The 13,990-nt window shown below is 46.0% G+C and overlaps 1 protein-coding gene across 1 annotated transcript in view; it reads left to right on the top strand.

The window, feature by feature from the left end:
* LOC138591995 (titin-like) overlaps window positions 1-13,990 on the top strand; it is a 170,653-nt gene that overhangs the window by 71,794 nt on the left and 84,869 nt on the right. The window contains 28 exon segments of the mRNA XM_069662571.1: window positions 22-161; window positions 247-373; window positions 796-1,062; window positions 1,202-1,468; window positions 1,733-1,999; window positions 2,801-2,940; window positions 3,347-3,473; window positions 4,329-4,471; window positions 5,603-5,726; window positions 5,850-6,116; window positions 6,566-6,663; window positions 6,772-6,940; window positions 7,121-7,390; window positions 7,730-7,996; window positions 8,070-8,348; window positions 8,773-9,181; window positions 9,266-9,390; window positions 9,473-9,739; window positions 9,958-10,227; window positions 10,312-10,611; window positions 10,706-11,008; window positions 11,091-11,278; window positions 11,472-11,586; window positions 11,865-12,152; window positions 12,394-12,545; window positions 13,090-13,237; window positions 13,331-13,508; window positions 13,599-13,720. Coding sequence (XP_069518672.1) covers window positions 22-161; window positions 247-373; window positions 796-1,062; window positions 1,202-1,468; window positions 1,733-1,999; window positions 2,801-2,940; window positions 3,347-3,473; window positions 4,329-4,471; window positions 5,603-5,726; window positions 5,850-6,116; window positions 6,566-6,663; window positions 6,772-6,940; window positions 7,121-7,390; window positions 7,730-7,996; window positions 8,070-8,348; window positions 8,773-9,181; window positions 9,266-9,390; window positions 9,473-9,739; window positions 9,958-10,227; window positions 10,312-10,611; window positions 10,706-11,008; window positions 11,091-11,278; window positions 11,472-11,586; window positions 11,865-12,152; window positions 12,394-12,545; window positions 13,090-13,237; window positions 13,331-13,508; window positions 13,599-13,720 — 5,817 coding nt within the window.

Genomic DNA, 13,990 nt, shown 5'->3' with positions numbered 1-13,990 from the left:
TTATTATTCTGAACCCACCAGCTCGAGACATCAAGGTGGTTCGTCCGATTTACGGCGTGGAGCTGTTCGATGGAGAGACGGCTCGCTTCGAAGTGGAGATCTCTGAGGACGACGTGCACGGCCAGTGGAAACTGAACGGAGAAGTCCTGAGCCCGTCCTCTGTGAGCGCTGCAGCTGAGACACCTGACACAAACAAACACGTTCTCAAAGCTCTGCTCGGTTAATAATGACGTATCTGTCTGACAGGATGTGGACATCATCGAGGAGGGAGGAAAACACACTCTGATCCTGTACAACTGCAAAGTGCCCATGACTGGTGAGGTGGCGTACGCAGCCGCCAACGCCAAGTGTGCAGCCAACCTGAAGGTCAAAGGTAAACCAGCACTAACCTTCACCTTCTGCCAGCACAGCACTCAGTCCTCAGTTCATGATCTGAAATACTTTAATGGCTCCTTCCTGTTCACTAAAACAGTTTATAAAGGTATGGTGGTCTGCACAGTCTGCAGCCACGTTGACACACACTTTAGTATCCCATGTCTACTTTCCCCTGAGCTCGTCTTCTCAGGCATGTTTTCATGTTTAAATCCCAGACAAGCTTCAAACTGCTCAAACCTGAAATCTGAAGTTCAGCAGCTCTGATACCAAATATTTCACTTTATGGAGCTTTATGACAAACTGTTTCCTTACAGGCTTCACATAGGGAGGAAAAACTGTTGCATCTAAATAATAATAATAGTACTCTGAAAGTTCTACTTTAGTCCTGAAGCGTCAAAGTAAAAAGCTTTCTTCCTGCAGAGCTTCCTCTGAACTTCCTCACGCCGCTCAGTGACGTTCAGGTGTACGAGAAGGACGAGGCGAGGTTCGAGGTCGAGCTGTCGAGAGCGCCGAAGACTTTCCGCTGGCTGAAAGGTTCTCAGGAGCTGCAGAGCGACGACAAGTACGAGATGATCCAGGAGGGAAACATGTATGTTGTGTTGATCCGATCGGCCGCGTACGACGACGAGGCAAAGTACATGTTTGAGGCTGAGGACAAGAGGACGACGGGCAAACTCGTCATACAAGGTCAGCGACAAATTACACATTGTTTTAACTTCACATTGATTCAGGCAGGTCTTACGTTCACTGGTTTGGACCCTGGTTTTGTCCTTTTAAAATGTCTTCTCTTTATCAGATGTGACACTGTTGTTTTCTTCTGTGGCAGGAATTCGTCTGGAGTTTGTCAAACCGATTAAAGACGTGACGGTGAAAGAGCGGGAAACGGCTGAGTTCAGCGTGGAACTCTCCCACGACAAGATCACGGTGGTCTGGTACAAAAACGACGTCCGGCTGCATCCCAGCAAGGTGGTGCACATGTCGGACCATGGAAAGATCCACACACTGGCCTTCAAGGAGGTCACCATCGATGACACCTCCATGATCAAAGTGGAGGCCATGGACAAGACCATGACTGCCATGCTCACTGTCGTCGGTCAGTGTCGCTTCATAAGTTCAGACTGTGTCCGTTTGATGGAAACATTATTTTGTAAAAATTAGTTGAGTTTGTATTTTCCTGCTCAGGTAACCTGAAACTTTCTGACTCGCTAAGTTCTGTCTCTTGTGTTACTCAGGGCACTTTAAATAAAGGTTTGAAAGTTTGGTTTGAGTGTTTGCTAATGCAGAAAACAGCCTTCAAGAAGTTATCAGTCGGGGATAAAACCAGATTTATTTCTCTAAACATCTTTTGTCTGTGCAGAGGGCGACCTGTACTTCACCACCAAGCTGCAGAACTACACAGCCGTGGAGAAGGACGAGGTGAAGCTGGTCTGTGAAATGAGCAAAGCTGTTGCTGATGTCAAATGGTTCAAGGACGGTAAGGAGATCACTCCCTCCAAGAACATCGCCATCAGCACTGATGGCAAGAAGCGCATCCTGACAGTCAGGAAGGCAGAGAAGGCCAACATCGGAGAGTACACCTGCGACTGTGGCTCCGATAAAACCACAGCCGCCCTCAACATTGAAGGTAGGTCCTTCAGAGATACGTGAGGGGAAGTCGGTGATGAAGTAACAGTCAATGTTTCCGGGGATCTATCACTGGGTCTAAAGTTTACTTTACTGATAAAGGACGGTTGCACAGTAACAATCACCTTTACCCAACCCTCTCTGATCATATCTATCGAAATCAAAAGACAGCACAGAGTCAGAAGTAAAAACTGGGCCTTCAAACTTTAAGGGGTCACAGATTCGGGGTCAGTGAGAGTTACAATTACCAATGTTACACGTGAAATCCAGATTTCACCGCCTCAAATTTCAATATCTTGGAGTGATAAAGTAAAGCAGAGTATCATCAGTGTAGCAGTGGATTTTAATTATGTCACCTGGATATATTTAATTCTGAATATATGTAATAATCACTTCATATGTACTTAATCACTTTGGCGTTTGAATTAATACAATGACATGCAAATGAAGTAAGAAGAAAAGAGGACCAAGAACAGAGCCCTGAGGACCGCCATGTGCATGAAAGACACTGTGTTATTCAGTGTATTCAGACTTTAACCACAGCAACAACACAAGAACCAAACTGACTCAAACATGCATCAAACAAAAAGTTTGTTAAGGCTTCAGAAACAAGCATGGAAATAAAAACAGTGGAAGGATAAGAGTGCCTGGATTGTCTAAATAGCTCCTCGTTTAGACTCTAATAATGAATCAAACATGAGGCTGTGTGTTAATGAACATGCACACTTCAGCCTCCAGGGGGCAGCAGCACTTTGTTCACTCTCACTAATTTCTTGTCCCCCCCGGTCCTCGTCCTCTGCAGAGCGTGACATCAAGGTTGTACGTCCGCTGTACAGCGTGGAGGTGACAGAGACGGAGACAGCCAAGTTTGAGACGGAGATTTCAGAAGAGGACGTCCACGGAAACTGGAAACTGAAGGGAGAAGCTCTGCATCAGTCTCCTGTGAGTCAACCACATGACGAATGAGTCGTTCAGAGGCCACTGACGGGTTCAACAACACCAACATGAGTTTAGCTGAATGTTCAGACACTCCCAAACAGCCGTTACTCTTTCAATGAGCATGTGATGAACATGTGATCATAGAAAATGTTTGAAACAGAACATCTACAGAGATCAAAGGCTGCCTCTGTAGATGTTCTGTTCGTTAAAGCACTTTGACTCAAGCAACTTTACAGAAAGAGCACTTCTGCTTTAGTACATCTCGGTGTTGTTAAACTAATACGAGTATTTTATACCTGTCCATGTCTCGGTTGATGGCTGGCCACCAGGGGACCCGCCTGTGTACTTTGAATCCAGGACTTGATGTAGCAGTTTGTAAAATGTGGAGTTAAATGTCATTCTCTCTCAGGATGTTGAGATCAAGGAGGAAGGAACCAAACACATGCTGATCCTCTATAATGTCCGCATGGACATGGCCGGAGGCGTCGACTTCTCAGCAGCCAACGCCAAATCCAACGCTCAGCTGCGAGTTAAAGGTGAGAGCAGCTCTTGTGTATTTACCTGTCACAGCCGTCTGTCTGATCGAGCTGCTGGGTTTCTAACAACAACCGCTAAACATCGAAACAAGCCTCAGTTTAAACTGCTGCTTTTCTTTTCCTGCAGCGTAGAGCAGATTCACACGTGATAACCACGTAGAGACACACAGACACTGATACTCTGAGGTGCCTGTACAGCTCAGGACAATGCACCACAATGAAGGATATCAGTTCTTTACTGAAGACAGACGACTTTCATTTTCTTCATGTGATCAAATATTCATGTTTTCAACAGTGTCAGTTATTATTGATTTTCAATGAATCAAGGGGCCCATACTTATTTCTTTTACATTGTATTTGTATAAGTTGTGAATGAGCGACTTAAAAACGCTGCAGATCCATGAACTGAAGAGCGTTCTGATTGGTGCAGATATCTCACAGAGGATTAAAGCTGCGACTCCACGGTCAGAAAGCTTCTTCAATAAAAAACCTTTTATTCCTTAAAGAACATTAAAAGATGATTTGAGTTGATTTCTCACCTCCGGGTCACTGAGTGAGTTTTCACTGTTTTAAATCGTAGCAGGTTTATGATTCTGTGCAGCTGCACACGAGGAGGCTGGATATCACTCCTCTTCTCTGTCACACTAGTCTCAGACGGTGTCGAGTGTCTATCAGTCTTCATCCAATCAGCTGCTGAGTTTATTTTAGATGTTTTATCTGAAGTGTCCGGCCGCTCTCTGATTGGACCAACACACACACCACTCTGCTGCTCCACAAACTTTCTGAAACAAACCTGAGCTCAGTCAGACAGATGCATGCTGGTCCGTTTAAACATGTCCTCTTGTTCTCCTGCAGCTCGCTCCATCGGGCTGGTGTCTCCTCTGAAGGACGTGACGGTGACGGCCGGGGAGACGGCCACCTTCGAGTGCGAGCTGTCGTACGAGGGCATCGCGGTGGACTGGTTCCTGGGAGGACAGAAGATGGAGGCCAGTGACCGGGTGAGTCACGTCACACCACCTCCAACATCCTGCCTCTGCGCAGCCCGACAGGACAAACACTGATTTCTACTGAGGCCAGGAATCCTTTAGAACATCTACGTCTGCAGACACAGCTGGTTACCACAGACACAGCCGGTTACCACAGACACAGCCGGTTACCACAGACACAGCCGGTTACCACAGACACAGCCGGTTACCACAGACACAGAGATCAGCTTCAGAGAGGAAACTAAACCAAAGACTGACCGACCTCTTACGTCTCCTTCAACAAACACTGTAAAACATTTCGTCTCTTCTCAGTCCTAAAGTCTGATAATATTCTTAAAATAATTTTAAATCATTAACTTATCTATTCATAATGTGTTTCTGTGACGTTCATTCAATCACTCAACCTTTATTTAAATGTCAGTGAATCATGTTTCACTCATGTGAAAGCAGAGAGGTGAAAACAGTCGTTATGTTTGACGATCAAATGACTTTAAAACAAATCTGACTGAAGTTATTTTTTACAGTGTTCACAGCTTCAGACTGCAGCAGTTAAAAATAATCACAGATAGCAGAGCTGTTATCTTTAACACACACCACCTTATATGTAGACAGAGCCACAGTTAGCATTAGCATGTTAGCATTAGCCTGCTAACATTTAAAGACTGTAATCTTAAAATACGAGAACAAAACAACTAAATTCATCTTTTAAGCTTCAGTCAAACTTTGATGCTTTAAAGTTTCATGAAACTGAATTTAAAGTCGATTTAAACTTTTTACACCCACAAAGTTTATTTAGAGATTTATTATGATTTATGATTTAAGTCCTTTTTAAGAAGAATCAACTACAAAACACTGCAAAAGAATCTCCTTTCACCGAGTCGTGTCCTGAAAGAACATTTGTTAACGTTTGTTCAATCAGAGGTTGAAATCATTTCATTTATCATTGTGATGAAAACACGTCGTTACTTCAAACAAAAATCTAATCAAATTAAATGAGATTAATTTAATTTTAGTTATATAAACTGATCAAACCAGGATTTTTTACAGTGTAGAATCAGCTGATTCTCACGTTAAGTAAATGAATTAATTTAAATTAACTGATCAAACTGATTTTTTACAGTGCACTGTGTTTCCTCCCTGCAGGTGAAGACTCGCGTGGCAGGTCGTGTTCACGCTCTGACCATCAGAGACGTGAAGCTGTCGGAGGCTGGCGAAGTCAAACTCTCCTCCACAGACTTCCAGACTCAGGCTCAGCTCATCATCAGAGGTGAGACACTTGAAGACACCGTGGACAGTGAATGCATCACAACAGAACCATACACCCTGAACAGAAAGTTTTTGTAGAACCTGATCAAAGTGTGTAACGTCTCGATTGTTTGTGCGCGTTCAGAGCCGCCGGTGGAGTTCACGAAGCCTCTGGAGGACCAGACGGTGGAGGAGGAGGCCACCGCCACTCTGGAGTGTGAAGTTTCCAGAGAGAACGCAGAGGTACGATGGTTCAGAGAGGGACAGGAGCTCAGAAAGACAAAGAAGTACGACATGATCGCTGACGGACGCAAGAGAGCGCTGATCATCCACGACTGCACTCCAGACGACGCAAAGATGTACACCTGTGACGCCAAAGAGTTCAAGACTTCCTGTTTCCTGGAGGTCACACGTAAGGACCAAACTCTGGACTTTATTCTGTTCATAAGTCGTTATGACTTCCTCTCACTGGCTGTCAAAATAAAATGATTTAATCAGTTACAAAAATCCAGCGAATCCTTAAAAGCATCAAACTCAGTGTTGTTACAGATGAAAGTGGTTAGCTTAGAGACAGGACGGACGCGCTGCTGTCACCGTGAAGAGCAACTATAAAAATAAAAAGTTTACTGATTTTACCGTCAAACAACTTTAACACAACATACTTTAATTTCATATGAAGTGTAATGTATGGAGACCCATTCATGCCAAGAACAAAGACAGCACTTTGAGATGCATCTTATCTGAAAGGTGTCAAACAAACGATGATTATTACTTTCAGTTTAAATGTCTCAATCATCGTCAAACACGTCCTGAAGAACTCTGTGATCAGCGTGTTGTAATGTATCATGTGTTGGTCCACAGCTCCTCACGTGGAGTTCACCAAGCCTCTGCAGGACGTTGAGGTCAAAGAGAAAGAATCTGCCAAGTTTGAATGTGAAGTGTCCCGCGAGTCCGCCAAGGTGAGACCTGCTCGCCGTCCACATCCATCACAGCTCCGCTCGTACTTTGAGGTTTAGTTTGAGAGGTAAAACATGATGTCTTTAACTCTCGTGTTGTTGTTGTGTCAGGTTCGTTGGTTCAAGGACGGCAGCGAGATCCGGAAAGGAAAGAAGTATGAAATCATCGCAAAGGGAGTCCAGAGGATCCTCATCGTCCACAAGTCTGTGTTCGACGATGAAGCTGAGTACGAATGTGACGCCAGGACTTCCAAGAGCTCCGGCATGCTCACTGTCATCGGTGAGAAATGACTCTGTTAAATGTAGCACTCATTATAGATTGTTGGGAAAACTTCATAAGAGATGAAACGACAACTAGGAGTAAGGGGTGTGAGTAAGACCAAAGCAGGGAATGACAGTCAAAACCGTGGGCACATTTTAGCCCTCTCATTAACGCCTGCTGTTGTGCTTCTGCTCACAGAGGAGGCAGCCAGGTTCACTAAGAACCTGTCTAACGTGGAGGGAACAGAGACGGACAGCGTAAAGATGATCTGTGAGGTGTCCAAGGCCAGTGCCGAGGTCACGTGGTACCGAGGAGACGAGGAGCTGCCAGAGGGCGGCCGCTACGAGCAGATCATGGACGGACGCAAGAGGATCCTGATAATCCAGGACCTGAGGATGCAGGACGCCGGAGAGTACAACTGCAGGCTGAGTCCCACCACCAAGACGTCTGCCATGCTCAAACTCAACGGTGAGAACACACGAACACAAAACACATGAGCAAAGTAAATGATTGTGACAGCAGACCGTTAGCTTAGCATAAAGACAGTGAAGACCAGCTCAATCCAGATGTAACAAGGTCCAGCTCCTTCAGCTCGTTGATTAATCTGTAACTTGGCAAAGCCTCGTCTGCTGCTAATCTAAGATAGCCTGTCCCTCTGTTTCCAGTCTTTATGCTGAGCTAAGCTAGCTCTTTTGGACTCTTTCCAGACTTTATGCTAAATTAAGAAAGCTGTGTCCCCTTGTTTCCGTTCTTTATGCTATGGTAAAGCTGAAAAAAAAAAGAACCCTTTTGTTGTTCTTCCTTCAGAGCTGGCGGCTGAGTTCATCGCCCGTCCTCAGAACCAGGAGGTAGTGGAGGGCGAGAAGGTCGAGTTCGCCTGCTCTGTCTCTAAGGACACCTACGAGGTGAAATGGTTCAGAGGTGACAAGGAGGTCGAAGCAGGTGACAAATATACCATCATCAGCGAGGGGAAGAGACGAGCTCTCATTGTGAAAAACTGTGAGCTGAAGGATGAAGGAGGCTACGTCGCCCACATTGGCAGCGTTAAAGCCTCGGCCGATCTGTTTGTAATCGGTAAGACTCTTCTCCACTTCCTGATTACTTCCAAGAAAATATTTGGTTTTATTAAGTTTGTATTTTATTTCAGAAAAACTGAGGATCATCACGCCAATCAGAGACACGGAGGTGAAGGAGGGAAGTGAGATTGTGTTCAACTGTGAGACGAACACGGAGGGAGCGAAGGCCAAGTGGCTGAAGAACGAAGAGACCATATTCGAGAGCAGCAAGTACATGATGGCACAGAGGGACAACGTGTTCTCTCTGAGGATCAGAGACGCCCAGAAGGCCGACGAGGCCAGCTACACCATCAGCCTGACCAATCAGAGAGGAGAGGCAGCCAAGAGCACTGCCAGCGCTAGAGTCGCAGGTAAATAACACGATTTCATTTACCTATTAAAGCATCCCATTTTCACAGGGCTCATTTTAGAGCTCCATTCACTAAACCTGTAAAGTGTTATTCTGGTATTTTAAACGTGGGTGCTATTTTTTCATTTTGTCCAACTTATTTCAGGGTTCACTAACAGGCTGAGATGTTAAACTATGTGTTTGATAACAATCAGAATAACAATCCGAGTCAGTAAGAAGAAAAAACAAGAAGTTTTAATGAATCCACATTGTTTGGAAGGGATACAGCAGACGGGAGCCTTCACTGCTGTAAAGGGTCGGGAGGGGGTCACGTTATATCTCTGCACCCAGGAGCCTTTATCTCATGATGTGTTTGTACAGTTTTTTTATAAATAAAAAGTAAGAACTAAAGTGAAATGTGAATCCTGCACTCTGTGACCCCACAGAGGAGAAGCTGAAGTTCCTGGATCCCATCGAGGATGTTGAGACTCAGGAGAAGAAGACCATCAGCTTTGTCTGTAAGGTGAACCGGCCCGAGGTGACTGTGAGGTGGATGAAGGCCGGACAGGAGCTGACCCTCAGCAAACGCATCGTCTACAGAGCAGACGGCCTCAAACACACCTTGACCATCAAGGACTGCGTGATGGATGACGAGGGCGAGTACACAGCCGTGGTCGGAGACGACAAGTGCTCTGCCGAGCTGATCATCAGCGAGGCTCCCACAGACTTCACGGCACAGCTCAAAGACCAGACCATCACCGAGTTCGAGGACGCAGAGTTCACCTGCAAGCTGAGCAAAGAGAAGGCTGCAGTGAAGTGGTACAGGAACGGACGAGAGATCAGGGAGGGACCCAGGTACCAAACGTCCACTAAAGAACTGTGATTTCTAAATTGTATTGTTCAGACCATAAGTAAATGTACAACTTTTCATGCTGACAGATATCATATGGAAAAAGAAGGCAAGACGTGCAAACTGATCATCAAGGTGTGCAGACCTGATGATGAATGTGAATACGCCTGCGGTGTGGACGAGAGGAGGACCAGAGCCAGGCTCTTTGTTGAAGGTATGAACTCTTAAATGATTTTTTTTAACCAAGCAGAGAATGTTTCTCTTCTTGATCCTCACACATCGTTTCATGTGTGCAGAGACCCCAGTGGAGATTGTCAGACCTCCTCAGGACGTATTCGAACCTCCGGGCTCAGACATCGTGTTCGAGGTGGAGCTGAACAAGGACCGAGTGGAGGTCAAGTGGATGAGGAACAACATGATCATTGTCCAGGGAGACAAATACCAGATGATCAGCGAGGGGAAAGTCCACAGACTGCAGGTCTGTGAGATCAGACCTCGAGACCAGGGAGAGTACAGGATCGTGGCCAAAGACAAGGACGCCAGAGCTAAACTGGAGCTGGCAGGTCAGTCCATACTGAGACACTAACACAGATATACCATGACATTGATTCATGAAGGAAGCTGTGTGAGGAGGGGGCTGGAGTGTGCTAACAAAGGGCACGAACAGGAAGAACACATTGACTTTTCTGTTTAAAAATTGTAACACAGAAAGAAAAAAATCATGACCCTTCTCTGAACTTCCTTGACTTGAAATAAAGAACATTTTCAATCTGTTTTGCAGCTGTTCCCAAGATTAAGACCACAGACCAGAATCTGGTTACGGACGCTGGTAAGCCTTTCGTCATGAGCGTGCCCTACGACGCCTACCCCCGCGCTGACGCCGAGTGGTTCTTTGAGGGTGCCAGTCTGCCCATCCAGAACATTGACACTTCCACCGACAGGACAGAGTTCAGACTGAAGAGCCCCAGCAAGGAGGACCAGGGCCGATATAGGGTGGTGATCAAGAACAAGCACGGACAGGGAGAGGCCTTCATCAACCTCGACGTGATCGGTGAGGCTGGGATTTCATCAAAATTGGATAAATGCTAAATTTTGTGTCTGCAGTGTCTGCAAGTGTCTTGTTGTTTGTTTTCAGATGTTCCTGGGCCTGTGAAAAACCTGAGAGTGGTGGACACCGCTGATGGCGAGGTGAGTTTAGCCTGGGAGGAGCCTGAGAGCGATGGGGGAAGCAAGATTGTCGCCTATGTGGTGGAGAGACGTGATGTAAAGCGTAAGACTTGGACGCTGGCGACAGACCGTGCCGATACTCCAGAATATTGTGTCAGTGGCCTCCAGAAGGACTCCATGTACCTCTTCAGAGTATGTGCCAGAAACAGAGTCGGCAGCGGACCAACTGTCGCCACAGAGGACGCTGTGCAGGCAAAGAACAAGTTTGGTAAGAAACACCCAAATGTACCCTCTTACAGTCAAGCATCGTCTCCACACCTGAATCTAATAACATCCTGCTTGTGTTTGTTCGCTTGGGTCAGATGTTCCCGACGCACCTGAAAATGTCGCAGTCGGTGTGGTGAACAGGTTTGGTGCCACCGTCAACTGGGAACCTCCCAAGTTTGACGGTGGATCTGAGATCACGGCCTACGTGATCGAGCTCCGCGACAGGACCTCTGTGAAGTGGGAGGCCGCCATGGTCTGCGGAGCCAATGACCGTTCGGCCTTGCTGAATGATGTGGTGGAGAACAAGGAGTACATCTTCAGAGTCAGAGCCGAGAACAAGGCCGGCATCGGCAGGCCCAGTGCTGCCACCAAACCTGTCAAGATCATGGATCCCATCGGTGAGTGAAAACCAAGGGTTTGAATGTTTGTTTGTTCTGTAAAAAACAGCCTAACTTCATCGGACATGCGTTGTTCCTGCAGAGAGGCCGAGCCCGCCTCTGAACCTGAACTTCAGCGACCAAATCAAAACGGCTGTAACGCTGACCTGGGAGACACCAACCAGCAATGGCGGCAGCATGATCACTGGCTACATCATTGAGAAGTGTGACGACGGTACCGACAAGTGGCTCCGCTGCAACGCCAGACTGTGTCCTGACCTCTCTTACCGGGTACGGCGCTCCCCACAGAGTTCAGCCTCTTTCTGATTACATCTGTATTCACTTTTTTTGGGGGGGGGGGCAACAATTTTTAGATATTTAACCAATGTCCATTATAATTAATTTCCTCTTTTTCCTGAAGATTTATCTCTCAGCTGTGAGTGTTTGCTGGTTATTTGCTGATTTGTTACGTTGGTCTTTTTAGGTGTCTGGTCTGAAAGCCGGTCAGAAGTACCTCTACAGAGTCTGTGCTGAGAACGCTGCTGGTGTCTCGGATCCAGCGGAGACACTTGGACCGCTGCTGGCTGACGACCCTCATGGTACGAGAGAAGCTATAGAGTCAACAGAAGTAGAAGAAGTAGAACAGAACAACACGTCCTAAATTCAACTCTGTTGTTGTTAGAAAAAGAAGAAATATATTTTACATTGCTGGACTTAAGGTCAGGTTATCAGAAGTTACAAACCTATACTGTCAGGAGTAGCTGTTTCCTCTTTGACTCCAGACTAAAGCACTGAGGCTGTCCACTAGATGGCAGTATCACTCAGCCAAGCTATATATGTGAAAACTTGTCTCTAAAACACATTTTTGTCCTGGCAGTGGGTCCAACGTTCGACCTGAGCGCCTTCAGGAATGGCCTGGAGGTGATCGTTCCACAGCCTCTCACCATCAGAGTCCCCATCACCGGATATCCAACCCCTGTCGCCAAGTGGACCTTTGGGGAGAAGGAGCTGACCACAGCTGACGAACGTGTCTCCATGGTGACGAAGCCAACATACACAGAGCTTACGGTCTCTCCAAGCGTCCGTCCAGACAAAGGCACCTACGCCCTGACGCTGGAGAACGATGTCACATCTGTCTCTGGAGAGATCGAAGTCAATGTCATTGGTAACAATTCATTAATTCTACATTGATAATGATAATTAATAAAGCGTTTATCATTAGTGTTATCATTTATAGTGCATTTGTTCCAGTCCAAACCCAGTTGGAAACTCTTAATTGTTCTTGTACAGTGAAACTTCTTTGAGATGTATCTCACCCCTAAAAAAGCCCAAAGCCGCAGATCAACATACTTCTTATCTTGTGAGACAGATTTTTAATTTATTGTTTTGTACCTTTCTTTTCCCAGCATGCCCCAGTGCTCCTAAGGACTTCAAGGTGGCTGAGGTGACCCGACATCACGTCCACCTGATGTGGGAGGTTCCTGAGCACGATGGAGGAAGTGCAGTCACCCACTACCAGATCGAGAAGAGAGAAGTGTCTCGCAAAACCTGGGCCAAGGTATATCTGAGAGTTTAGCTTTGAACAAATGAACCAGTATGGCTCAAACAGCAGGGCGGTGAACACTTAATGCATCACAGAACAAAGAGTGAATCTTAGCATTCAGCAATAGAATTACTTTATACAAGGTCAAAAGAAAGTTGAGGAAGATTTCACTTCACTCTAAGAAGAGCTCATTGTGTCTGCACAAATGAACATGTGTGTTGGGTCTCCTTCAAGGAAAGTAATGAAACATTTGCATGTTATTTTATTTGGTACGTGATGTGTGGATGGAGTAACTACAAAGGCAAAATCAATCAACTACATCTCTCCTGGTCATACTTAAAGATTGAGATGATCAATCAGATGATTAGATGGAATTAGGATTTTGATTCGACACGTCCGTCGGCTCTTGGGAACATATGTTGGCGTGAACCCAATCCACCTGTAGGATAATATTTGAGACAAAAAGTGTTTCGGTTGTGCTGTCTGTAACTTTCAAGATAAATAAGTGTTCTTTAGCTCCTGTATTAATTCCATACCATTGCACTGGTGTTTCTCCCAGGTGGCAACTGGTGTCCTGGACCTGGAGCACACAGTCACAGATGTGATTGAAGGAAAGGAGTATCTGTTCAGTGTCACCGCCTGCAACAAGTGTGGACCTGGAGAGCCGGCTTACATCGACGAGCCTGTCAACGTTTCCTCTCCTGCCAGTAAGTCTTTATTCTGTCACAGTGAAATGAACTCAGTATGACTCCATCAGGTCAGAGGCAAACAACAAGACATTTGATTTGTCTTGTCTCAAGCTGTACCTGATCCTCCTGAGAACCTGAAGTGGCGCGATAAGAGCGGCAAGTCCATCTTCCTGTCCTGGGAACCTCCCAGGTACGATGGTGGAGCCCCACTCAAAGGTTACGTAGTGGACAAGTGTCAGCGTGGTACCGACAAGTGGGAACCCTGCGGTGACCCCATCCCTGAACTGAAGTAAGATCTCACAGTGAAATGCTGTTTATAGAAGTGATTCTAAAAAGCTGAGCTGATCTTTTGATTTCGAAATTGATTTTGTGCTTACAGGTTCCAAGTAACTGGCCTCATCGAGGGCCAGTGGTATGCCTACAGAGTCAGAGCTTTCAACAAGCTGGGAGCCGGCCGACCATGCAGGGCCACTGATGAGATCCAGGCTGTTGACGCCAGAGGTAGACCTGCTTCTTCTAACTTGTTTCTCTGGGCTACAGACTTGTCACAGTGGGAGCAAGACAGTATTGGAGAAATAGAAGTCTCCAGTGGGAGAGTATCCAATCACGTCATCATTATATTTAAAGTTCCAAATGTGAAATGTAATCAGGATGACAAGTAATTGGATTGACACCATGTGCAGCATTTGTAGCTTCTGCACAGGGTGTGGACACTGTAAAAATGTCTGGTGTTTTGTTCTCTTTGACACTTTTCTTTTAAAATTCCAACAG

Source organism: Semicossyphus pulcher, unplaced genomic scaffold (genome assembly GCF_022749685.1).
Source record: "Semicossyphus pulcher isolate SPU_LCO1_2020_fin unplaced genomic scaffold, fSemPul1.0.p SCAF_15, whole genome shotgun sequence".
In the NCBI taxonomy this organism is placed as follows: Eukaryota; Metazoa; Chordata; class Actinopteri; order Labriformes; family Labridae; genus Semicossyphus; species Semicossyphus pulcher.
This window is presented reverse-complemented; position numbering and strand designations above follow the sequence as displayed.